Genomic DNA, 27528 nt, shown 5'->3' with positions numbered 1-27528 from the left:
GTTCATGCTCTGTCTCTCTCTGTCCCAAAAATAAAAATAAACGTTGAAAAAAAAAAATTAAAAAAAAAAAAAAAAAAGTCCATTGTAAAGTTCTTATTTGATGTGGAATAAGGAATCACTCAGTTTTTGAGCAAAGGAGTCACATGCTAGTTTTTTGTTTGTTTGTTTGTTTTTAAAGGATCTCACCATGGCTGCTGTGTTGAGAACAGACTGTAGTGGGCAAGGGTAGAAGCAGGGAGACCAGTTAGGTGGCTTAGCTCAGAAGAGCAGCAGGAGAGGTTTTGAGAGCAGTTAGATTCTGGATATATTTTGACGGTTGAGGGCCATTCTTTCCTAACAGATTAGATAAGATACAGAATAACAGAGAAATTGGCTTGTCAAAGAAGACAACTGATCTACAAAGGATGAAACTGCTAGCAATCATTTTGAGGCAAAACCCTAAATTGACACTTTGGTACAGATGTTACAGGTATCCTGTTCTACTTTCCTCGGTCTCATCAAATCTCAAATTCTCTTTAAATCCACCCCTCTTTCTCTCCTCCCACAGAAATAATCTAATTAGAGAAGGGCACTCTACTGCAGATAGATGATACTTCCTCTGAGAAACTGTGGCTATGACTGCAAAGACAGACACCCTGCCCCAGGCTATCCAAGCAACAATGGAAAGTTTCCATGTGTCATGTACTGGCTGTATGACTTTGGGCAAGTCATTTCTCCTCTCTCTGCCTCATTCTTTTGTCTTAAAGTTAATACTATCCACAGGGTTATTGTGAGTATTAAAAGAATGAATAGATATCAAGCAGTTAGAGCAGCATCTGACACAGAGTACACAATATATAAGGAGTGCAATTATTACTGTCACTGTCATTAAGTCTTTCTGTTATTTCTCAGTCTCAGAATAATTTTATGAGAAATAATATCTACAGAGCTGATGAGTCTAATATGTATTATTCCAAAAACATGAATAATCTAACACTAAGGTACTGAGCACAGGGCAAGTTGCTGGTAGGTGTCATAGAAGCCTAACTGCCCTAACTCAGTCACTAAAACAGTACAGGACAAATATTACCCATTGTGTGTTTTAGGCAAGGAAAACATGGATTCATACCTCATGTCTCTGTGATTTTAAGAAGCTGACCTATCACAGAAGCCCCATGGACTTCTCTGAACTTTTCAACTCTAGTTGTCTGAGATGTCTTAAGGGATATAAAGATGGTATCTAAGCACTTCAGCTTTTGTTACATACCAGAATCAAGAATGTTTCAGCTGTGGTTTTAAAGTGTTCACTAATCATCTAGCAATATAATTCAGAACTTAAAATCTGTATCTATTTCTATATGCTACTTAACTTAAATCTGTTCTCTTCTCCCAGCTTCTGATACTGAATGAATATCTATGGAAAATGCCACCGAACAACAGGTAACACTTTCAAGACTTATCCAGCCTAGGATTCTCAATCCTACCTGCATCTTAGAATTACCTGGAGAGCTTTAAACATATTAATGCCAACGCCCACGCCTAGATCTCTGGTGTAATTGAAACCAACATTGAGAACTATGGATAGGCAAATCCTATAAGTATTACTTATTGAACGGGAGAGACAAAGAGAGTATTGTTTAAATAGTGAATTAGTATATCTGGATTTAAACTAGCATCATCTGGGGTGAGTTGTGGGATGGGAAGAAACTACTAACCTAGATTAGAAATCTTCTTAAACTGCCCCAGAGTCTCTTACACTATCCTGAACTTCCAAAACAAGAGGTGGTAATCTTCCATATGTTTTCTCAAAAATGACTTGATGACCAAAACTTAGTTTTCTTGCAAATGAAAGAACACACAATACTATTCTATTTTCCTTTGGCAAAATCCTTCCAAGACTTAGTGCCAAATAAATGGTTATAATTACTATTTTTCTCCATTTCCTTATTATAGTCAATAATAGTATATAGCTTGCCTTTAAGAAGTATGAATCTTCCTTTCATCTCTATTTTTTAATTCATTATCTAAAACATAAAGCCTCTTCTCAGTAATAGTGCATAACATGGAGAAATTATTTCCAAATGTTTTTGCCTGTCAGCATTGTATAAGACTGGGTAATAGCTTTCTATAATAAACTCATTCATTCATTCACTCCTTTAAAATACAATACTTACTAAATCTTTACTATACACTAGAAATGACATTTCTTTCAGCTGCTTAGATCATACCAGTGATCAAGACAGACCAGACCTGAATATTCTTCTAGATGCCTTTAAATGCATAAAATTAAAGTAGAACTATAGGGCAAAGACATCTAAATAATAGGTTAAGATAATGGAAATCTAATATAACTACACTACAAATACCATATGGAACCCTAATTTACTAAATGTCTACTATAAACCAGATGTTATATTAGTCCCTTTAATATATGGTATTCATTTAATAAAACTGCTGTCCAGTAGAGATGACATTACTATTTAGAAGAAATTAAAAGAGGCTAAACAGTGAGAAAATTCTTTCTTTAAGCAGTTTAAATTTGGCTTTCCACATTAGAGGAAATTCTACATCCCAAAGCTGTCAAGAATGACTTGTGACAGAGTTGTGTCAATTCATTTCAACAAAAAAATTTTTCATCTTAGTTCAACTACATCAACTGTGAGATTTGGGGGCTTAAAAAAAAATAAATAATCACATTGTCATAAGAATATGTTACCAATTTCACATTTTTTAAGTCGAAAATTATGTAAACTGTGTTTCAAGCATAATGCATAAACTACCTATCCATAGATATTAAGCCACGCAGCTTAAGGATAACTTAGTATTAACAAATATACTGAGACCAATAAAATACATAAACATTACTAGGTACAGTGATGAATCCTTTAACTTCCTTTACAAACACTAGTCCAAACCAAACATCACTCAGCTCAATCAGAAATCTATAGGACTGTAATTCCACCCCAAGGAAAAACTGGGTGACAACCCAAAGCTGTCTCCAAACCATTCTAATAATAATCTAGTTTTGTTTTTTGTGTTTTTTTAATTATTCGTGTGAAGCTATCCAATCCTACACGACCCCCTCCCCCAAAAAAATCCTTTTTTTTTTTTTTTTTTTTTTTTTAAGTTTTTAACGGAAATAGGGAACTGCCAATTGGGGTCAATTTATAAGTTTCCGGGGAAAGCTGATACATGCCAACCCTGTTAACTAACTCTAGGTAGAGACTGATTCCAAAATGAGATTCACTCCTTCCTCATTTACACCAAGGATCATCCATTCCCTTCGCCTTTTAAAGGACAAACGAGCTCACTCCGATCGTGCACAACTTGGCTTGTAGCTACGTTCAGACAGTGCCTGGAACGCAGGCTTTCGGGCCGCCCCCGCCCCAGAACTGGCCGCTCAAGTCTGGACGAGGGCCAGCTCCTGTCACCTCGCGACCTGCGCCCCTCTGCCCCCACGGTACTCCCGAGCCGCCCGCCGGCAAAGTTTCCCCGCCGCTCACTCGGGGGTACATCCGAGGGGGCCACTCGGGGTCGGGAGGACCCCGAGCTCCCGGGTTACGGAGACGAAGACATCGTCCTGCCCTGGTTACAGAAGCAGGCTGAGAAAGCAAAAGCAGCCTCGGCCATAAAGACGCCCGGTTGTGCAGGCAGAGCACCGCGGATGCAGGCGGGGTGCGGGGACGTCAGAAGGGGGCTCAGCGAGGTCCCCGCCCCGCCACCCGGACTCGCCCGCACTCACCGTCGATGTTCTCCCGGTCGCTTATGTGCTGCAGGTTGCAGCCCGTGTCCTCGCGGCTCAGGTCCGTGTCGGGCCGATAGGACTCCAGTCGGGAGTGGGCATTCCTCCGGAGCTTGGGGCTGGACGACACGCAGCACGAGGTAGTGTTCCCCATCTTCGGTGGCCCCCCGACTCCTGCTGCTCTCGCCTTCCTCCCCGTCCCCGGGCGCGGGGCGCGGGCGGCGGGGGCGTGAAGGGGAGGCCCGCCCGCCCGCCGCCGCGGGAGGGGGCGGAAGCCGCGGCCGGCCCCCGGGTCAGCAGCAGCGGCGGCGGCGGCGGGGCCTCGCCATGGGCGGTGGCGGCGGCGGCGACGAGCGGGCGGCGGCCCCGGCTCCCCAGGCTCTCCCTCGGCCTTCGCGCGCGCCCGCCCTAGCCCGGCGGGCCTGTCTGCGGCGGAGGAGCGCTCGGGTCCGCGCGACTGCGGCCGCCGAGCCTAGCTCACCCCGCCGCGGCCATGGCGGGCGGCGCCGCGCAGGCCGCCTCCCCCCTGCGCTTCCCGGTCGGCCCCCGGGTCCCCGGCGGCGGCGCTGGCCTCCGCAAGAGGTTCCGGTTCAAGCGGGGGAGACGCGTGTCCGCGCGGGGCGGAAGAGCTGGCGGGCGGACGTGGGCACGGCCCTCAAGCCCCGCGCAGCGAGGCGCGGTGCTGCCCGCGAGGATGCTCGGGCGCCCTCCCCCGCCGCAGCCCCCGCCCCGCCCCGTCGCCGCCTCTTCCCTCTGCCCTGGAAGCAGATCGGCGGCCGAAGAGGGAGGTCCCGTGCCGGCGCGGCCGCGCGCGAATGTGGGGTCGGGACCTGGGGCCGCGCCTCACGCAGGCAGGCGTGAGGAGCCGCAGTCCACGCCGTTGGAAGCTTAGCGCCTCGGTGTCCTTACCCTCCCGGTCTCCGCGTCCTCCACCTCCCTCGGGCCTAACACTGGGACGAGAGGTGTGTGTGGCGGGCCTGCGCCGCCCTGGGCCCGGCCGGGTCCCGGTAGTTCGCAAAGGGGCCGGAGCGAGCGGGGGCGCAGACAAGGAGCCGGAGGGGAGGGCGGGGGGCACGGGGTGGAGGAGGGCTGGGGTCGCGGCCGCAGCCCTGGGGTGATGGAGCCTGCGTGGCTCACACCCGGCAGGGGGCGGGGGGGGGGGGCAGGGGGAAAGCTTGCTTGCTTGCTTGCTTGCTTGCTTTTTCTTCTCTTAAGCATTAAAAAGGAAACTGGATGTTGATTTGGGACTTCTCACTTGTTGATGTTTGCCAGGATTTAGTGGCCTTGTATTAAGCGGTGAAATAATTCTTGGGGCCCCCTGGGTTACATTAATGTTGAATTAGCTGTAGAGTGCTTTGAGTTTCTAGGAAGTTAATGTGAAGTAGAGACAGACAACTTAACACCAGTTATCTTTCTTTACTTTTGAATGCTGTCGGGTTGTGTCCTGCCAGTCTGACCTGAGGCATGTTAGAGTGCCTGGCTCACAGCAGAAGTTCAGGAAATCGAGGGCTCCATTCCCTCCCGACACCCCAGAAAGACCTTCTTGCCTCAACAGCATAAGGTGGCAGAAATAAGCTCCCCACTCTTTTTCCAAGTAGTCAATGAAGAAGGCACGAGGAGACTCAGGGAAAAAATGGTTTTGAGCACAGAAAAATCTGGCACAACCTTCTTAATTTTATATATGAGGGAACTGAAGTCGCGAAAGATTAAGTGCCTTGATTTGCTCCACGTCTCAGTACTAGTTAGTGACAGTTGCAAGTACTAAAAGGGAAGGAAAAGAGTAAGGGAACTAACACTTATGTAGCATCAGCAACGTGTTATCCAGTTAATGCTCTGAACTGGATTAATGCCATTTGTTGGGATCAGTAGCAGATGTCCTTGGAAAATAAATGACATCAAAGTGCTGATGCTGACAGGATGAGAAAGGAACTGTAAAGGGAAGTTCCAGTGAACTGCAGCCCTGAAAAGGTGGGTAAAGAGCAACAAGACACAATAATGCTCTTTATTAAAGCAGTTCTAACCGTCTTGCTTCCCAGGAAAGTTTGGGACATAACTGCAAGTCAGTGAATGCGTATATTCACATTTTCAAGGCCACATTGTGTGGGTAAGATGGATGAAAATTGGGACAGGGGTTACCATATTGTCTGCTCTGATTGCTGTTTTATAATTTGGACATTATAAGCACCCAAATACTGAACCATATGTGTATGGCATATCCACTCATGCATATTAAATACTTTTCATTTAATTGCAGAATTTTTAGTATTTATATTAATGATATGGCTTGAAGGGGTTAATAGGAGAGACAGAGTGCCATCTGCAAGCTTACTGTGCTGGCAGGTCATTCGGGAGTGTTAACTGAAAAGAGCCTCTGGAGGTGAGGGAAGACAGGACTAGGGGTAGAGATAGCCACAGATTTTTGGCCAAAGGATGGACAGCCACTGGTCAGCAGAGGTTTTTTGGTTCCCCACCTTCCCCATCCCCTCTTTGACATTCCTGCTATGTTCCCTTTAGGAGTGCACCTGTTGGGCTTATTCAAAAGTGTGACTTTTGGCCAACAACAGGCCCAGACCTAGTGCTAAATCCTCACCAGTGATTTACCTGAGTGCCACGCCCCCTGCCCCTCCCACCACACACATACCTCAACACAAACATACCTCCTCCACAGAGAGCTACCTCCTCTTTGACACACAATGAGACTTTAGAAGAGGTTGCAGAAGCAAGGTGATACCAAGATGATAATGAAATGTGTCATTTATTGAACATCTGTTAGAAGCCATGCTCTGTACTGTTTTGTTTTTTTTTTACATCCTCAGCCTATGCTGTTTCCCACATTTTACAAATCAAGACACTTTCTGATAATTAAACCCAAGATCAGACTACTGAGAAAAGGTGTAATCAGATTTGAACCTTGGTTCTTACTGTGAAGTCTATAAGGTCCCCTCTCAGTTGTATCCACCCCAACACCTCCTGCCCCCACCAGTAGGTATCACTGAGCAGGAAGGGAGGAGAGAAGCAGGTTAGAATAATGAGAGAAGAAATCTGCAAAGCTTTGGAGTGAAAAAGAGATTCTAGTGTTGCTTCTTCCCTTTTCTATTCTTTTTGAAGGAAGCTGGCAGTGACTGCTTAGGACTAGCTCTAGACTTGAAGAAGAGAGGGGAGCCTTATTTCTGTGGGCACCGCCCTTCTGACCAGAGTAAGTAGACACACAAGAAAGTTGAAGAGAAGCAAGAGAAGCGTATGCAGAAATAACATGTGCAGTTAGCCACAGCATCTTTGACATTGTGCCACGTGGGAATCTAAATGCAAGAACACTTCCTCAGTAGGGTAAATCTAGCCCAGGATTGGGCCAGAGGGAGAGAGAAAAGATGAGCACTGCAAGCCAAAACCCCTGTCCTCAACTCAGTCAGTTTTGAGAAAATATCAACCTGCATCTACTCATAACCCACACCCTGCTCTTTAAGCAAAAACAATCATTTGGGCATTTTTCTTTCCTTCGGCTTTTGCTATGATGACTATTTAAGATTGTGGTCATTGTGAAGAGTTAAATATGGAACCAGCTAAGTCAGTGCTCTTAAATTTGTTTTTTAGGAGTAGTAGCTTTTTTTGAACAAAATTTTCAATGGAACCACAGTATTTAAAACGTGATTGGTATTAGTATTAATCTATAAAATCTACTTATAAAAAACTACTGAGAATAAGCTACCTTAATTGAATCAGGTCTTCAGTCACACTTCTATCCATGAAATATGGATCAGTCACTTGCACAATGCCCTGAATCACCTCCTAGAATACAGAAAACACTGAGCCAAGTTAACCCAGGACCTGGACTTTTGGTCAAAAGAAGAAAAATGGGTAGAGTCTTGGGGGAAAAAAACCTTCTCAGAGTATATCTGCCCTTTCCTTATCACTTGGTAACCAGGTTTCTCTGTTAGTTACTCAACATTTGTGAGGCAGTTATGAAAAAACCAAGACCCTTTGTGGTACCACCAATGCTGTTCCTGTCACCCTCTTATTTTCTAGTGACCTCCACTGTAGATAAGGCCTCTCCCTAGTACTTGAAATAGTCTACAATGTAACCAGCTATTGGGGAAGTATTTGCTTTGATAGCCACTTGAACTTGACCAAGGTAGGTGATTCATTTATTGATAAAATATTTCTCAGAAGTGTACTGAGCCAGGCACCTTAGGGATACAAAAATGGTAAAATATAGTTCTTGCCCTTGAGAAATTCATCATCCAGTATGGTAAAAAAATCAAAAGATCAGATGTAGAACATGTCCATCTATGTGAGTGATTTTGGTCACTTAGTAGTGAAATCTGAAGAATGCCAAGACTGTATATTAAGTAATTTTCTCCCCTGTGGATGCATGTAAAATTCCACTATAAGAGATTTATTCCTATGAAGTAAAGAATTATACCCAGAGATTCTGTCAGAGTGAAAATTCCCAAAAGCAATTAACAATGGCTAGTATATTTAAACACTAATGCCAAGTCTTTTGTACTAGAGTAACTGCCAGGAACAATATGTTGAGAAGGATTCTAAGGTCCTGTTTCCAGCCCAACAGGGAAGAATGCTGCCCTAAGGAAAGGAGGAGGAGGAGCAGGAGATAGCACTTGTGCCGCATATTTCCTATCCATGAGTCAAACCTTTGTTTATGGAACAAATAATGAAGCTGGGGACAGACAGAATCTTTGGGTTTCTGGGCAAAGGCCCACAAGGAAACTGATTTATCTACCACACAACTGAGAGTTCACCACCTGTACCCAGGCTAACCAGCCTTAAGAAGTCTAATCTCTCTCTTGCCATTGCCAAACTCAATCTTTATTCTTCTGTGCTCAGCAGGAATAGAAATGGTAAAGGTATGTGCAATCTTTGAGAACTAGGATAAGGCAAATCCCAACATCTCACAGGGTTGGTCTGACTGGGAGAGGCTGTTACTTCTCTACTCAGGATCAGTCCTCCCATCTTCCCTTGTTATGGAATCCTCCATTTTGTGAGGACCAGCAGCATGCCCCCCTCAAAGATGACAGCTGGCCATGTGACTAGTTTGGCCAATGATAGGTGAATCTCACAAGAAAGCTCTCTGGTGGTATTTCCTCTTTTGTTTCTTGGAATGTGGACACGGTGGCTGAAATTCTAGCCTGTGCTTTGTAATACCACCTGACCTTGAAGATGAAAGCCATGAACTAAGATCTGTCCCTGTATGCTTCTTTTACATGAAAGAAATAAACTATGTAGTATAAGCCACTGTTATTTTGCATTCCCAAGTAATGTGCAGCCAAATCTGATCCTGATTTGTTGAGGATCTGATATTATCCTTTGATAGAGTGTTATGTCTGTGTTTTCACTCTGCAGTTTTCACTCATTGGCCCCCAGAAAATGGGGATTCTGACCTACAACTGGGCAGTCATCATGTGTACTTGGCTGCCCATAGTAGAACGCAGTTTGGAATGGGAAAATGCAGTAGGCAGGCTCGAGCCAAGGTAAGATTTTGTAGCAAAAAGAAGTTGTTCCTCCAAAAGGCAGATTAGTCCCCATGGAAATTGAAAGAATTAACTGCCTGATGCATTATTTTAATACAGCATTCTTTCAGTATTCCCAGAACTGGAACTGAGCATACTATGCTGTATATGTGTCTTACAGACATACTGTGGTAGATATTAAAGATCCACCTGACCCAGGAAATTAATTCTCTCCTGTTCAAAAAGTTTTTTCTGGACCTCTCTTCATGACTCCTCCACTGACTATTTGGAAAAAGACTAGAAAGTTGGTTTCTGCTACCTTATATTCTTCCAAACACAGGCAAGAAGTCTTTCTAGTCAAAGATGGTTGGCACTGGGGATGTTGGAGGGGATTTCTCCCATGAGCCAGGCACTTTGCATACCTTTATGTTAGTTAACTGGCCTCACGTTAGACCCTGTTGCCAACATGACAAAAACCAGCAGCATTTTAAAAGTAAAATAAAGATAATTGATAAATTGTGTTAACTTGTTGCCTGTACCTCACATTTATGATCTCGAGGGAACTTTAAACACTACAGCTATAATTCAACATTCAGACAGCCCTAGTGTCCCCAGGAGCAGCTGGGGAGATCCTGCTGAAGTGGGCAATCCTGTCACCTCCCTGCTTGAGGTTTGTCAATAGCCTCTCACTGGCTATCGAATAAAAACTCCACTCTGCCTGGCATTCAGGCCCACCTTTCTCCAGCCCATCAGCACTGTTCACAGTTAACAGGCCTGTCATTCTGGTCTCACTTTACTCGTGTGACCTCATTGCCTGAACACCTTTCCTCCTCTGCTGCCCAGCTCCACGTGTTTTTAATCCTTCTTAGCCTTCAAGGCCCAGCACAAGCACTGTTTTTTCTCAGTCCCTCATGCTGGAAACCATAAACTCACATAGGTTTTATCTAAAACCATCCATATTTTCTAGTTGTTGTTTTTATGCATTAATTTATTTTATCTTGCCTACTAAACTCTAAACTCCTAAAAGACACCCTTGTTTGCTTCCCTGAATCTTCTTTGCAGCACTTTGCCACGTGCCTGGCATGTAGGAAGTGCTCAAGGACTATTTGTTACCTGATAAGAGGTTAGACAACCTGAACACGCTCCTTTTTTAACCCCCTCAGCCTTCTGGTACTTTTCTTTCTCTCCATCCTTTATTCTCAGCAAGGAAGGACCTACTGAACTGGAGGCAGGGAAAGGGGGTTGTGTTAGTGATGATTGTAGAAAGTCTTCACTGATAATTCCCTTTTATTGTGTGTTGAAATATTTGAGGAAATATTTCTTGCGTTGTAAAGCTTTTGAGATCCATAGAGATCTACAGGCAATAAAGTGTTTATTACCTTTTATGCCTTCTTGCAAATTAACTAGCCAGGAAAACAGCTTTATGAAATGAAGTTATGCTTTTCAGAGCCTGGTTCTGACCGTATTAGGAAGAAACACATTAGAGAGTGTCATTCATTAACTTGTCCACTTCAAAAAGAGAAGATGGAATCTCAGAGCTTAGATTGCCATGCTTCATGTTTTTTTAAACCTGAAAGCACCCAAATCCAGAAGAAAAAAGGTAATATGCCGTATATGTGTATGCATGTGTGTACGTGCATGGAATACATACATGCTCAAAAGCCATGTTCATTCAGTTGACAAATTTTGCCAGTTTGTCCAAATCAGTGAAAGGGCAGATTGCCCATGTCTAGAGACCTTTCTTGTCACCGCTGGGGAGGGAATGCTCCTACATCTAGTGGGTAGGAGCCAGAGATGCTGCTAAACATCCTATAGTGCACAGGACAGCCCCCACAATAAGCACTGTACAGCCCAAAATGGCAGGAGTGCCAAGGTTGAGAAACCCTGTCTAAATTTGCCAGTTATTCACTTCACAAATGTTATTCATTCTTTCTATTAGGAGGTACACATCCTTACACTTTTCATAGCATCTGAAAGAAAATAACAGCAATTACACTCTATCACGAATTCATTATCTAGTTTAGCTTCCCACTGAAAACGGTTTAAAAGGAAAAAGTAATACTTGTTTAAAAAAGAAAAAGAAAGATTGTTGATTTCAAAATACTTCTTATAACTTCTACAGGAGGTCTTTTAAACAGTCATTCTGGTTCCAGTTTTCCCACGTCATTCTAGAAATATATATATATGTGAGCTTGGAAACATGCCCAGTTGCAGATAAGCAGGCCTGTAACAGACTTTTTTTTTTTTTAACTAAATGAGAAAAAAATCTAAGAGCTTAGAAGCTTAAGAGCCTCTTTGAGAACATTGTTGAGATGATGTGCAAGGCACAGAAAACACCACTGGATTTACTCTATTTAAAGTCAGAGATTAATAACATTTCCTTCGTATTAGCTCTCATTCAGTGTTTTGTTAATACTTTCCCCTTTTTTGAGGGGAGCATGATTTCCTTCAGCCATTTGATCATTTCCCATATATTTTCTTTTATGATAATGTGATCATATTATATATATATATATATATATATATATATATATATATATATAAACTTTATAGCCTCCATTTTTTTTAGTGTCTTAAGTACTTTCCCAAACCAGTTAACAGTTTTTAAAAACTATCACAACAGCAAAATATATCCTATATAGATGTGCCATAACTCATTAAACATTCCACAATTATTGGACATTCCATTTGTTTCTTTTCAGTATAATAAACAGTTCTGAGGTGTGCATTTTGATATACTGATCTTTTTTGCATCTACTTATTTCCATAAAAGGAATTAGTCTGAGTCATTTTGACCAGATAGGAACATCTTAAAATCTCTTGATAAGTGTTGCCATATAACATTTTAGAGAGTTTATGCCATTTTGCAATTGTTTCCTTACTGAAACTCAAAGCTCAGAAAGGAACTTCTGGCCATTCTATGATGTGTAATTGGGTGAGTTTCCATTGTCTCTGACAACATTTTATACACACCTTTACCCCAGGATTTATTATATTTTACCCACCTCTCTCCAAGTAAACTCTGAAGTAGAGAACAGAACTTGTCTTATTTTTTTGTTGCCCCCGTATTATGAAAATAAACACCTAACAGGCATCAAGGTACTGACTGTCAGGTAAATCTCCGGAAGCAGTAATTGTGCCAATCTTAGTTTCCCTATGATGGACCACAGTGGTTTTATACATCTAACAAAGGGAGGCTGCATATAGAGAGCTGTGTTCTAAATTCAGTCCTGACAATTCTTCAGCATGTTGTTTTTCCAAGTTCTGAATTGCTTCAGTGTGTCCTGTTATTTCTATTTTCCTTCTGTCCAGCAGGTGAACTTATAGCTGATAATAACCTGCAATGTTTCTTCATAATGTCACCTTATCCCAAGACCTTCAAGAGCCATGATTGTTACAAACCTAATAGAAACTTCTTTCTGTTACTTAGTTGCTATCCTTCTGCATTTCTTGGGAACTTTACCTTGGCAGGATATGTGACGCTAAGTTTTAATGAATGTTGAACAGTCATTGTATGGTAAATACCAAGAAAAACAATGAGTGATGCAAGGAAAGAAGTGAAAATCTGTACCTTCTGCCTTTAGCCCCGTTTCATATCTATACCTTTTAGCATCAGCCCCAAGGATTGGGTCTTCTGTTTGAAAATGAGATCAATTTCATAAGTTCTGAATACTTCTTGCTATGATACTGGGCTGGAGAGAAGCTGGCACCTCCCTCAATAGTGTGGCCTGAAGATGCAAAGTCCCCCCTTTGCTTGGTGATAATGCCATCAACTGCCTAACAGGATGCTTGAAATTCCCCATTGGCTCCCTTGGCAATAAGGCTTTAGTCTCATTTTGCCTTTGATAAGTGTTATTTGGGTTATTCACACATGAAAATGTTACTGTTCTCTACTAGCACAGTACCAGTTAATACATCTGATTAGCCAGATGGATCACTTCTCAAGGCTCCAAAGGTAGAACACAGGGCAACATCTTCACTCACAAAACTCAGAGGGACTAGAGAAAAAGCCATGAGAGAACAAGACGCACTCTGAGTGGAGCTCAGCCAGGAGGCACTGTGGTGGGCCTGGGGTACTCAGAGGACAACCTGATGGAGGAGGGGTGCACCAAGTGATGGGGGAGGGGCTCAGGTGAAAAACAGTAAAATCAGTGCAGAGAAGACTCAGACCTAAGACCTTCCACTATAACCTGCTCCAAGAATGCATAGGTCACAACTCTGCTTTGGGACACTTCTGTATATAAAGTGCTAAACAGGGGGCACCTGTGTGGCTCAGTTGGTTAAGTGGCTGACTTTGACTCAGGTCACGATCTCATGGCTCATGGGTTCCAGCCCCATGTTGGGCTCTGTGCTGCTGACAGCTCAGAGCCTGAAGCCTGCTTCAGATTCTGTCTCCCTCTCTCTCTCTGTCCCTTCCCTGCTCACTCGCTCTCGCTCTCTCTCTCAAAAATAAATAAATGTTAAAAAAAATTTTTTTAAAGCGCTAAACAGATGAGAGGAATAAGATTTAGGTTCCCTCTCCCATACTCTAAAAGGTGCACATGGTAATATTGTGAATAGAGTAGAAAAAGGTTTTCCTTCTCAGGAAATAAAAATACTTCCACTCTTGTTAACAGTTTTCTCCACTCACAAATCTGTAGAACTGATTTAAAAAATATTTGAAAAGAATATTAAAATTCATAGATGTTATTTGTGTGAAATATGGTAATTATTGCCATTTAATTTATAATTGTGAAAAAACTGGATGCAACCTAAATGCCCTTGAAGCAATGACTAGTTAAGTAAATTCTGCTACATACAGTAGGATCTATGAAGTCATAAAACTAAAGATGTATATATATATATCTCTATACTTATTTTAGAGAACCATGAAATGTTGAGGGGGAAAAGCAGATTACATACCTGAATGTATCATTTGATTCATGAAAAATTATATATCCCTATGAATATACATGCAAAGGGATGTGTTTTGGGATTCATTAAGAATTTTTGCATCTACAGCACCTGGGTGGCTGAGTTGGTTGAGCATCGCCTTTTGATTTCAGCTAAGGTCATGATTTCAGGGTTCATGAGTTCAAGCCCCTTGTGTAGAGCCTTCTTGGGATTCTCACATGCGCACCCACTCTCGCGCTCTCCCTCTCTCTTTCTCCCCCTCCCCTGCTTATGCTCTCTGTCTTCCAAAATAAATAAATAAAATTTAAAAAAAACAATTTGGGCCTCCTGGGTGGCTCAGTTGGTTTGAGCATCCAACTTTGGCTCAGGTCATGATTTCAGGGTTCATGAGTTCAAGCCCCGCATTGGGCCCTGTGCTGACAGCTCAGAGCCTACAGCCTGCCTCAGATTCTGTGTCTCCCTCTCTCTCTCTGCCCCTTCCCAACTCATGCTCTGTCTCTCATCTCTCTCAAAAATAAATAAACATTAAAAACTTAAAAATTAATTAATTTAAAAAAAGAATTTTTGCATCTATGTTCAATGAGGTGTATCAGTTACTAGTTTTCTTGTACTGTCATTGGCCTCAAAAAAAAAAAAAGTGGAGAAATGTTCTCTCTTTTTTGGAAACGGTTTGTACACAGTTGGTATTACTTCTTTCTTAAATGTTTGGTAGAATTTACTAGTGAATCCATCTGAGCCTGGAGGTTTTTTTGTGGGTAGCTTTTAATGAATGAGTTTTATCTTTATTTTAATTATTAATTTTAATTACTAATCTTTAGTGAATATAGGGCTACTCAGATTTTCTCTTTTTTCTTGAGTCACTATTGTTAATGACTTTCAAAGAATTTGTTGTAACAACACCTATGTTGTTATATTTGTTATATTTTTTGTTGTAATATTCCTTTATTTTTTTTAATGGTTGCAAGATCTGTGGTATTGTCCTGTCTTTTTTCTACTAATGGTCATTTTTTTTTTTTTCTTTTTCTCTCTCTCTCCCTCTTTCTCCCATAACTGGTCTGGCTACAGGTTTATCAAGTTTCTCATTTTCCAAAGAGGTTTTATTAGGCTTTATTGATTTTCTAATATCTATTCTGTGTTACTATTATTTTGTTTCCTACTTTATCACATTTAACTCCTATATTTATGATTTCCTCCCTTTTACTTTGATTTAATTTGCTACCCTTTTTCTGGCTTCTTAATATGGAGACTTAGATTGATTTTAGCACTTTCTTCTTTTATAACATGAGCATTTAAAATTACGCATTTTCTTCTAAGTATTCTTTTTATCCTACAAATTTTGGCGTATTTTAAAATTTTCATTCAGGTCAAAATGTTTTATAATATGTGATTTCTCCTACCCATAGCCTATTTAATTTGAATGTTTTGTTTTTAAAATATTTTAGGATTTTCTAAATAATTTCAGATAATTCCATGTTTTCAGAAAATGCGATCTATAATTATTTCAATCTTTTTAAATATGATGAAGCGTATTATATGACCCAGCTTTTGATCTATTTTAGTAAATGTTTCATGTGCACTTGAAAAAAATGTGTTTTACTGTTGTTGGGCTAAACATACTATAAATATAAATTAGATCCAGTTGTTTAGTAGGATTGTTCAAATCATCTATATCATTAATGATTTTCTATCAAATACTAGGAGAGGGGAAATGAAGTCTCCAACTATACATTTGTCTGTTTCTCTTTGCACTTCTATCAGTTTTTCCTTCATATGTTTTCAAGCTCTGTTTTAGGCACATGCAGATTTAGTATTTTTATGTCTTCTTGATGAACTTCCAAATCTACATTGTTCTTGTTTCTTTTCCTACCTTCTTTTGGGTTGTTTTTTAAAAGCCCATTTTACTTCCACTAGTAGTTAATAAACTATTTCCCTTTGTCCTAATTATTAATGGTTGCTCTAAGATTTACAATATTGTTCTTTAACTTATTCAATCTACATTGAAATAATATTATTCCATGTCTTATATAAGATATGTAAGACTCTTACAATATTATGCTTGCATTTTTCCTCTCTTGTCCTTTGAGCCCTTGTTGTACATTTTATTTCCACATGTGTTATGATGTGCTTTTGTTGTTGTTGTTGTTTGTTTATTTTTGCTTTGATCAGTTACCACTGAAGAAATGAATAAATTGATACAAAAATTATTTTATATTCACATATTGACCATTTCTGGTACTCTTCATTCCTTTGTGTAAATTCAAGTTTTCCATCAGAGAGCATTTTCCTTTTGCCTGAAGAACTTTAACATTTCTTCTAGTTCAAGTAGCAGGTGACAAAGTTTCCATTTTTGTTTATTTAAAAGTTTGCTTTTGTTTTGAAGAATATTTTTACTGGATATAGGATTCTAAATTGATTTTTTATTCTTTCAGCATTTTAGAGTCATTTCACTTTTTCTTGCATATATCTGCTGAGAAGTCTGCTATAATTTTTATCTACATTCCTCTGTTTGTAATGTGTTTTCCCCTTCTCTGGCTGCTTTTAAGATATTTCTCTTAATCACTTGTTTTAAGCAATTTTTCTGTGATATACCTCAGTTTGTGATGCAAATATGTGTATTTATTCTGCATGGGATTCCTTAGGCTTCCTGGTGTGTGGTTTATAGTTTTCATTAAATCTGAGAAGTTTTTTAGCCATCTGTTACTCACCTTCCCCTTTCTGGGAACTTGGTTTCATATATGTGAAACGACTTCATATTGTCCCTGAAACTATGTTCACTTTTTTAGCCACCTTATTGAGATATAACTTACAAACCATAAAATTCAGCTGTTTAAACTGTACAAGCCAATGGTTTTTAATATATTTACAGACTTGTGCAACCATCACCATAATCTAATTTTAGAACCTTTACACATCCCCAAAGGAACCAATTAGCAATCATTCACCATTCCTACTCTCCCTACCCCTTCCAGGTCTAGGCCAGTAATCTGCTTTATGTGTCTGTGGACTTGTCTATTCTAGACATTTCATATAAATCATCATATAATATGCGATCTGTTGCAACTGGCATCTTTCATTTTGAATAATTGAGGTTGGCATGTAGTGAGGTTCATCAATGTTGTGTAATTTATCAATACTTCATTCCTTTTTGTCACCAAATAAAATTCCTTGTATGGATATACCCTTGTTTATCCAATCATTAATTGATGGGCATTGTGTGGTTTTCACTTTTTGGTTATTATAAATAATTCTGCTTTGAGAATTATATGTCCACACAAGTGTGGACATATGTTTTCATTTCTCCTGGATAGATATCTAACAGTGGAATTGTTATAGATTGGAATGGGATAGATATCTAACAGTGGAATGGGATAGATATCTAACAGGGTCATATAGTAACTCCATGTTTAAATTTCAAGGAATGACAAAACTTTTCCAATATGGCTGCACCATTTTACAATTCTCATCCACAATGAATGCGGATTCCAGTTTCTCCACATTCTTATCAACATTTGTTATTGCCTGTTTTTCACTATAGCCTTCCATTGGGTATGAAGTGGCATCTTATTGTGATTTTGATTTGCATGAAGTTCAGTATCTTTTTGTGTGCTTATTGGGACTTTGTGTATATTTTTTGGAGAAATGTCTATTCATGTCCTTTGCCTACTTTAAAACTAGGTTATTTATCTTTATGTTACTGAGTTGTAAGAGTTCTCTACATATTCTGGAAATAAGACATTTATCAGATATATCATTTGTAAGTATTTTCTCCCATTCTATGGGTTGTCTTTTTAACTTCATGGTTCCTCACACACAGAGTTTCTGTCACATGAGGAGGGTTCTCCCATGTTATGGAAGGGGTGAGAACACAAATCAGCCCTTAGTGTGAGAATATAGAAAAGATAATACTGTAATATGTCAGATATTGATTTGCCACTGTTAACCGATTTTGAGTCACTTGAGTGCCTTGGCAAACTTGATTTGTGGTATCAAATATTGTTAGCAGCCAGAATCATGGTTGGTGGGAGATCTGTTATATAGAGATTAAATTCAGACATCAAACATCAAGAAGCTATTTCCGGGGCGGCTTAGTAGGTTAAGCATCTGACTTCAGCTCAGGTCATGATCTTACAGTTCGTGAGTTCGAGCCCCGCATTAGACTGTGTGCCGACAGCTCAGATCCTGGAGCCTGCTTCAGATTCTGTGTCTCCCTCTCTCTCTGCCTCTCCCCCACTCACGCTCTCTCTCTCTCATGAATAAATAAACATTAAGAAAAAAATTTTTTTAAAAGCAGCTATTTCCCTAAAATCTAGGAGTCACCTCATGATCTATACAAAAGAATTAGGTAATTGGCATGGTTAATCTTCAGAAATGTACCTAGGTTCAAAATCATAATTTTTTAAATTCATCTTTAATAAATTTCTCATGTTTAAATGTTAGTCTGTACACTTTGTAACGTAAAACATCCTCTAACCAATACATCAGTTATTGATTTCTTGTCTATCAGAATGCTTTATCAACACATCCTGGTATTCAGTTGTGATTGTACTACACTATCTTGGTATGTTCGGCTTTCATTCCTCATTGCTGCAGTTATTCCCTTAAAAGTAAACAAGAACATAAACAGTTTCATAACCATCTAATAGAGTCCAAAAACCAAGAAGTTTCTTTGGCAAGATACCCATAGGACAACTTAGTAAACAAACAGAAGTATTCCCGCTGAAAAGTATGCTTGTTTGTTTTTTTTATTTTTTGTTTATTTAATTTGCATCCAAATTAGTTAGCATATAGTGCAATAATGATTTGAGGAGTAGAATCCAGTGATTCATCCCCTACATATAACACCCAGTGCTCATCCCAACATATCTTCCTTAGTGCCCCTTACCTATTTAAATAGCCCATTCCCTTACCCACAACCCCTCCAGCAACCCTCAGTTTGTTCTCTATATTTAAAAGTCTTTTATGTTTTGTCGGGGCGCCTGGGTGGCGCAGTCGGTTAAGCGTCCGACTTCAGCCAGGTCACGATCTCGCGGTCCGGGAGTACGAGCCCCGCGTCAGGCTCTGGGCTGATGGCTCCGAGCCTGGAGCCTGTTTCCGATTCTGTGTCTCCCTCTCTCTCTGCCCCTCCCCCGTTCATGCTCTGTCTCTCTCTGTCCCAAAAATAAATAAACGTTGAAAAAAAAAATTTTTTTTAAAGTCTTTTATGTTTTGTCTCCCTCCATGTTTTTATATTATTTTTGCTTCCTTTCCCTTATGTTCATCTGTTTTGTATCTTCAGTTCCACATATGAGTGAAGTTATATGATACTTGTCTTTCTCTGACTGACTAATTTCACTTAGCATAATACACTCTAGCCCCATCCATGTTGTCGCAAATGGCAAGATTTCATTCTTTTTGATTGCTGAGTAATACTCCAGTGTGTGTGTGTGTGTGTGTGTGTGTGTGTGTGTGTGTGTGTGTACCACATCTTTATCCATTCATCTGTCAATGGACATTTGGACTCTTTCCTTACTTTTGCTATTGTCAATAATGGTGCTATAACCATTGGGGTGTGAGTGCCCCTTCAAAACAGCACACCTATATTCTTTGGATAAGTACATAGTAGTGTAGTTTCTGGGTGATAGGGTAATTCTATTTTTAATTTCTTCAAGAACCTCCACACTTTTCCAACTGCACCAGTTTGCATTCCCACCAGCAGTGCAATAGGGCTCCTCTTTCTCCACATCCTTGCCAACATCTGTTGTTGCCTGAGTTGTTAATTTTAGCCATTCTGACTGGTATGAGGTGGTATCTCATTGTAGTTTTGATTTATATTCCCCTGATGATGAGTGATGTTGAGAATTTTTTCATGTGTCAGTTGGCCATCTGGATGTCTTCTTTGGAGAATGTCTATGTATGTCTTTTGCCCATTTCTTCACTGGATTATTTGTTTTTTGGGTATTGAGTTTGATAAGTTCTTTATAGATTTTGGATACTAACCCTTTATCTGATATGTCATTTGCAAATATCTTCTCCCGTTCTGTCAGTTGCCTTTTAGTTTTGCTGATTGTTTCCTTTGCTGTGCAGAAGCTTTTTATTTTGATGAGGTCCCAGTAGTTCATTTTTGCTTTTGTTTTCCTTGCCTCCAGAGACATGTTGAATAAAAAGTTGCTGCGGCTGCGGTCAAGGAGGTTTTTGCCTGCTTTCTCCTTGAGGATTTTGATGGTTTCCTGTCTTATGTTTAGGTCTTTCATCCATTTTGAGTTTATTTTTGTATATGGTGTAAGAAAGTGGTCCAGGTTCATTCTTCTGCATATCGCTGCCCAGTTTTCCCATCACCACTTGCTGAAGAGACTGTCTTTATTCCATTGGATATTCTTTCCTGATTTGTCAAAGATTAGTTAGCCATACGTTTGTGGGTCCATTTCTGGATTCTCTGTTCTGTTCCATTGATCTGAGTATCTGTTTTTGTCCCAGTACCATACTGTCTTGATGATTACAGTTTTGTGATATATCTTGAAGTCTGGAATTGTGATGCTTCCAGCTTTGGTTTTCTTTTTCAGGATCCCTTTGGTTATTCAGGGCCTTTTCTGGTTCCATACAAATTTTAGGATTGTTTGTTCTAACTTTGTGAAGAATGCTGGTGTTATTTTGATAGGGAATGCATTGAATATGTAGATTGTTCTGGGTAGTATTGACATTTTAACAATATTTTTTCTTCCAATACATGAGCATGGAATATTTTTCCATTTTTTTGTGTCTTCTTCAATTTCTTTCATAAGCTTTCTATAGTTTTTAGTGTATAGATCTTTCACCTCTTTGGTTGTGGTTATTCCTTGGTATTTTATGGGTTTTAGTGCAATTGTAAATAGGATCAATTACTTGATTTCTCTTTCTGCTGCTTCATTATTGGTGTATAGAAATACAACGGATTTCTATGCTTTGATTTTATAACCTGTGACTTGGCTGAATTCATGGATCAATTTTAGCAGTTTTTTGGTGGAATCTTTTTAAAAAATATTTTTGTTTAATGTTTATTTTTGAGAGAGACAGAGACAGAGTATGAGTCAGGGAGAGGCAGAGAGAAAGGGAGACGGAATCCTGAGCAGCCTCCAGGCTCTGAGCAAGCTGTCAGCACAGAGCCTGGCGCAGGGCTTAAACTCACAGACTGCAAGATCATAACCTGAGCTGAAGTCGGACACTTAACCAACTGAGCCACCCAAGCTCCCCTTGGTGGAATCTTTAAAGTTTGACTTCCTCATTGCTGATTCAGAATCCTTTTATTTCTTATGTTGTCTGATTGCTGAGTCCAGGACTTCCAAAACTATATTGAATAACAGTGGCGAGAGTAGACATCCTTGTGTCTTGTTCCTGACCTTAGGAGGAAAGCTCTCAGTTTTTCTCCATTGAGGATGATATTAGTGGTGGGTCTTTTGTATGTGGCTTTTATGATCTTGAGGTATGATCTTTCTATTTATTCCTACTTTCTTGAAGTTTTTTATCAAGAGAGGATGTTGTATTTAAATGCTTTCTCTGCATCTATTGAGAGGGTCATGTGGTTCTTGTCCTTTTATTAATGTGATATATCACATTGATCAATTTGCAAATACTGAACCAGCCCTGTATCCCTGGTATAAATCCCACTTGATCATGGTGAATAATTTTTTTAATGTATTGTTGGATCCAGTTGGCTAGTATCTTGTTGAGAATTTTTGCATCAATGTTCATCAGCAAAATTAGTCTCAGTGGGGTCTTTGTCTGATTTTGAAATCAAGGTAATGCTGGCCTCATAGAATGAGTTTGGAAAATTTTCTTCCATTTCTATTTTTTGGAACAGCTTCAAAAGTATAGGTGTTAACTCTTCTTTAAATGTTTGGTAGAATTCCCCTGGAAAGTCATCTGGCCCTGGACTCTTGTTTTTTGAGAGGTTTTTGGTTACTGATTCTTTACTGATTATGGGTCTGTTCAAATTTTCTATTTCTTCCCATTTCAGTTTTGGTAGTTTATATGTTTCTAGGAATTTGTCCATTTATTACAGGTTGCCCAATTTATTGGCATATAACTGCTCATAATATTCTCTTAATATTGTGTGTGTTTCTGCAATGTTGGTTGTGATCTCTCCTCTTTCATTCTTGATTTTATTTATTTGAGTCCTTTCCTCTTTCTTTTTGAACAAACTGGCTAGGGGTTTATCAATTTTGTTAATTCTTTCAAGGAATCAGCTTCTAGTTTCATTGATCTGTTCTACTGTTTTTTGCTTTTTGTCTTTTATAACATTGATTTCTTCTCTAATCTTTATTATTTCTGTCTTCTGCCATTTGGGGTCAATATTTCTTTAAATATGTTTAAAGAAAATTACATGCAAGGAGCACCCAGGTGGCTCAGTCAGTTAAGTGTCTGACTCAGCTCAGGTAATGATCGTGGGTTCAAGCCCCACATGTCAGCCCCTGCTGTCAGCACAGAGCCTGTTTTGGATCCTCTGTCTCCCTCTCTGCCCCTCCCCCACTTTCTCTGTCTCAAAAATAAATAAACATTAAAATTACACCCAATGTTGGCAATAACACTGAAGAGATGAAGAGTATTTTACATTACTCCAGGAAATATAAGTTGGTTCTAACTTTGACAATTTTGCAATCAATACTCATCAAAAGCCTTAGAATATTAAAAGCCAGTTAATCCTAAATTTCCATGTCTATGAGTTCACCCAAAAGAAGTAATCATTGATACATTTAAAAAGAGAGATATATGATGGAGCACCTGGGTGGCTCAGTTGGTTAAGTGACCAGCTGACTCTTGATTTCAGCTAGGGTCATGATCTCACAGTTCGGTTTGTGAGATCAAGCTCCACTGTGAGCTGACAGTACAGAGCCTGCTTGGGATTCTCCCTTCCCTCTCTCTTTGCCCCTCCTTCACTCACGCATATGCACTCTCTCTCTCTCTCTCTCTCTCTCTCCCTCCCTCTCTGTCTCTCTCTGTCACTCTCTCCAAACAAACAAATAAATAAACTTATTAAAAAATACAGCTATATGAGATATGCATTGCAGTAGTGAACATGTGGCTAAGTTCTACCATTAAGGAAATGAGTGAAAAAGAACACAGGGGAAAGGTTCACCTGAGTATCTTCTTTGCAGTATCTGCTCAGGGGAAACCCTCTGTGTCTTTCACTTCCCATCCCTGCCCACTGGCCAGCTCTGCTACTCTACAGGCAAAATACCACCAAGTGTTCAACAATAGCCTATTGTTAAGTAAATATGATCCATTCAATGGAATATAATGCACCATTAAAAATCATATTAGAAAGGAATATTTAATAACAAGATACACTGTATGTTATTACATATTTTAAAATAATATTACTAAACAATGATTTTATTCCTATTAATAGAAGGGAGAAATGGTACCATTTACACCAAAATGTTCAAAGAGGTTGGGAATACAGGTCATTTTTTTTTTCTGTTTATCTCTTTCCTAAATTTTCCAAACATTGAATCATCAGAAAAAATTATTCAAAAATGATTCTAGCCCCACACAAAAAAATTGTTTTACTTTCATCTTGGTTATTTAAGCAAAGCAAGCTGTGTGGTATCTTTCTGTGTTCTGAATTGTCTGAGTGGTGTATAGATTGGGCTTTGGGTGTGCCTGGCAGAGTCCATACTAAGGGGAACCATCTGGAGACACTTGCCCATCAAACAGGCAGGAAGTGCAGGCATGAGACTTTGTTGACAGGAAAAACAGGGCTTTTGCGAGACAATGTGAAACAGAAGGGACCTCAGGGAAGTAACAGTTATATGCCCAGTGACCCCAGAAAGCAATGTGTAAGCATTGCTAGCTAACAAGAAGCATAGTTCTGGCTGTAAGCATTACACGTCAGTGACTTGAAGTAATAATGATCAAAGGATTTGCTACATTGTAAAGAATTTGGGGTGGGGGGGGGGGGGAATGGTGTACCATGTGGAATCTAGAGATGAAACTGCAATGCATTTGGCCATTTTCCAGTTTTTGTAACACTTTCACATACATTAGTCCATGAGAACCTATGCAGCCATTTAAGTAAGGTATGACAGGTCTTTTCATCCCTGGTATGTGAATTAGGAAATTGAGGCACAGGGAGGTAAAGGAGCTTGCCCTAGGGCATAGTATACAAGTTGTAGACAAAGAGAAAGTTAAGACCCAAGTTCCTGATTCCCAGTCCGAAGCATAAAACCTAACTAAACAAAAAAGAAGTGCTGCGTTGTAATAATAATAAGTGTGATTCTCCCATTTCCTCAGTTTTTCACTCTCTAAAGTTGTGTTCTCCAAGGCAGGGGTGGGGGCACATACCCCAAGGTAAGATGATTTATTGGGAGGTAAGAGAAAATAGTAGAGCATCTATGGATATCCATTTCATAGCAAGGAAGGAAGGTAGAGGGGGAAAGAGGGAGGGAGAGGAGAATTAGGCTGTATGAATGTTTAATATATAGACTGACCCTGGTATACTCACGCAGTCCTACATTAGACAGCCATGGGTGAAGAATAGGATGTGTGATTCCCTGAAGAAGGTGTGGGGCCCACTTTCTACAGACAGGAGTTTGCAAAGACCTAGTTAATATGGATTATGTTACATAGCTTTACTAAACAAACCCTCAGCCAAGTACAAGGTAAAAACAATGACAACATAATCAATTCTAATAGGAAATCACCCCAAAATAATTCTAAATTATCAAGAACAACATTTTTTTTAAGTTTATTTATTTATTTTGAGAGAAAGAGAAAGAGAGAGATGAGCAGAGAGAGAGGAAGAGAGAGAATCCCAAGCAGGGATTCTGTGCTATCAGTGCAGGGCCTGATGAGGGACTCGATCCCATGAATCATGAGATCATGACCTGGGCCAAAATCAAGAGTTGGATGCTTAACTGACTGACCCACCCAGGAGCCCCAAGAACAACATTTGAATTATAAAATTATATCCACATTTTTAGTAATGTGCTCACCCTGGTGAATGATGTACCTTGAGATATTAGCTAATCATGGTAGTATATGTATATAAAATTCAAAATTAAATATGTATATATTGAAACTGAATTCTCAAAAAAATTAAACTACTAGATATAAGCAACCAAAAAAAAAAAAAAGGCTTGGAGGTCACTGTGATAAAGTCAATGAAAAATCTCCACTTCTGTTTGAGTCGGGGGCATGGTCTGAACTGTCCCCACTTCCATTTAAGAAAACTGCAAAAAGATCCCCTCCCCAAAGTTTTTTATGTGAAACCTATCTGTTTCATAATTGTAGAGGTGTGAAATTCTCCCTGTCCACGGCCAATCACATGCCTTCAAACATCCCCACACCATTTAATTCTACAAAGAAACAGAGACAACCTTCCTTTGGCCCTGTGTCCCCTTCCACAGTAGGCCTATCCTAATTCTCAACTCCTGGAAGTCTGTAGATTCTCCATCATCTCTGCTCACTCCCTTCCATTCCTCCCCCACCTACTTCTTTCTGTGTGGCCTCTCTCCACCTTCACAATCTACTGAGCCCATGAGCTTCCTTCCTCAAAGAGCCCAAGTGATCACCTTCTGACCTGTCTTATATAGGGTGCCGTTATTTTTTCTATTTTCCTGATTTTCCCATAACTATCCAAAACAATCACTCTCTTTCCCTTTGCAGCCTCTTTTCCTTGTTTTGGCACCTAACCCTATGCATTATCATTGCCTTAGAGATATATCCTTTTTTTCTCCACATGGCTGATTCTCAAATCTTTGTCTCCAGCCTTGACTTCTCATGCATACTCCAATCTCCATTAGCCCAAATGTTTTACAGGGTTCCCAGAGGCAGCTTTAAGCTCAATGTACATAAAACAACAGCAACAAAAAGCCTTCGCCACATATCTTCCTGATTTTCATTGCTTCATCAGAAACATCACTATTTTCAGTACTGCTAGGGCAAGAAATTCTGGAACATTCTGATCCTTCCTCTCTCGTGTACCATCCTCATCCAAGCTGGCACAGAGACCTGGCAATTTGCCTTTAAGGAGTCCCATAGATCTGATGTTTCCTCTTTGTTCTCTTCAGCACACCCTGCTCTGGGCCCTCATCAGCTCACACCTGCATCCATCCTACTTCCTTTGCCTGTCTGCCTTCTCAAGCCAAAATTGACCCTTCTAATGTGCCACTGCCCATTAGGCTGGAGCCAGGCTAAACTCGGTAATAACTTGTTTCATCATGTTTCTCTCTCCAGGGCTTAGGAGCCAGTGAGCTTCCCACTGCCACCAGGTGAAGTCCAAGCACCTTTACTTGCCCTGTGGTGTCTTTCTAAGGAGACCATCCATAGCAATCCCATTTTATCTCTAGCTCCCAGTAGACTCTCTGTTCCCACTAGAATTGGCTTCATTGGTTTCCTGCCCTCCACACCTATTTCAGTCAGCCTTTCACACCTTACACACCCCTCTTTTTGCATGCTCTTCCATCAGATAACCTGTGCTCCAGTCCCAGCTCTGTCATTTATTACCACTGTCACCTTAAAGAAACTAACATCTCTGAACTTCAGTGTCTTCATATGTAAAATGGAGATATGACCACCTAATTCTAGGGGTGTTGAAAGGATTGAATGGCACAATGTATAGAAGGGTTATTTAGCCCAGCACCCAGCACAGAGATCATAACTATGCCTCTTCTTCAGAGTAGCAAAGCATGGTTAGCAAAGTGAATGTCATGGGGTAAACGCTCAGTTGGGTGACTGAGTAATAGAAGTAGTAAGTGCTTAGTGTATGTTGGCCTCAACAACCTTCAGCCTCTATTAACATTACCTGACCACAGACCCTGAAAAATTTCATTCTTCTTTAAACTCCTGTGACATTTAAACCCTAACACGTAAAACTTTATGACAGACTCTCTTTTGTAAATCTTTCATGTCTGTTGTCCCATTTCCCCTAGTTTACAAGTTCCTTGAGGACAAGGATGGTGATATCATTATACCTGACATTTATTGAGTGTGAACTATGGGCTAGCACTTTATATTGATAAACTATTTAACCCTCGTAACAACCTGATGACAGCTTGCTGTTGTCACTGCTGTGTTAGGAATCAGGGAACAGAGGCCTGAAATCCAGGATGCTAGTGAGCAGTAGAGGTGAGACCCTGCAGTCTGGCCCAGGGACCAGGTGTGCTACAGTCTGCTGCTCCCCAGGGCGTGGGATCCCACCCACTGGGGTAGGGATGAGAGTACTCAGTATTTGGTACAATTCCCTTATAGCAGATGGTTGAACTCCCAGACACGTTGTTTAAAACTATTTGAGAGGAGAGGTGCCTGACTGGCTCAGTAGGTAGTGCGTGCATGTGACTCTTGATCTTGGGGTTCTCAGTGCGAGCCCCACATTGAGCATAGAGATTACTTTTTATAAAAACTATTTGAGAGGAAAAGAACCCAAAAAAACTATTTGAAATAGAACTACTGCCACCTTCCTGGCCCCCTAAAGACTAAACTTTTCCTTAAAGAGCA

The 27528-nt window shown here is 40.3% G+C and overlaps 2 protein-coding genes across 8 annotated transcripts in view; one reads left to right on the top strand and one right to left on the bottom strand.

The window, feature by feature from the left end:
* Positions 1-27528, bottom strand: part of CCNY (cyclin Y) — a 315939-nt gene that overhangs the window by 227929 nt on the left and 60482 nt on the right. The window contains exon 1 of one of the 6 annotated variants that reach the window (XM_043563708.1): positions 3722-4024. The exons of the other annotated variants lie outside the window; for them this stretch is intronic. Within the exon in view, the coding sequence (XP_043419643.1) occupies positions 3722-3875 (154 nt within the window). The 5' untranslated portion in view covers positions 3876-4024. Of the gene's footprint in view, positions 1-3721; positions 4025-27528 lie in introns of those variants that run through there. 6 annotated transcript variants of the gene reach the window in all.
* LOC122473318 (synapsin-1-like) lies at positions 4024-7788 on the top strand. Of its 2 annotated transcripts, XM_043563714.1 has the most exons (3): positions 4024-4683; positions 6830-6917; positions 7745-7784. In XM_043563714.1, exon 1 carries the CDS (start codon positions 4049-4051, stop codon positions 4580-4582), a length of 534 nt encoding a protein of 177 aa, XP_043419649.1. In that variant the 5' UTR covers positions 4024-4048; the 3' UTR covers positions 4583-4683; positions 6830-6917; positions 7745-7784. The 2 variants fall into 2 exon arrangements, with proteins under 2 accessions (XP_043419649.1, XP_043419650.1); XM_043563715.1 differs by lacking the exon at positions 6830-6917 and having other exon boundaries at positions 7745-7788.

The sequence above is a fragment of the Prionailurus bengalensis genome, chromosome B4, assembly GCF_016509475.1.
Source record: "Prionailurus bengalensis isolate Pbe53 chromosome B4, Fcat_Pben_1.1_paternal_pri, whole genome shotgun sequence".
Lineage (NCBI taxonomy): Eukaryota > Metazoa > Chordata > Mammalia > Carnivora > Felidae > Prionailurus > Prionailurus bengalensis.
Note: the sequence above shows the minus strand (reverse complement) of the source record. Positions and strands in the feature narration are given on the sequence as shown.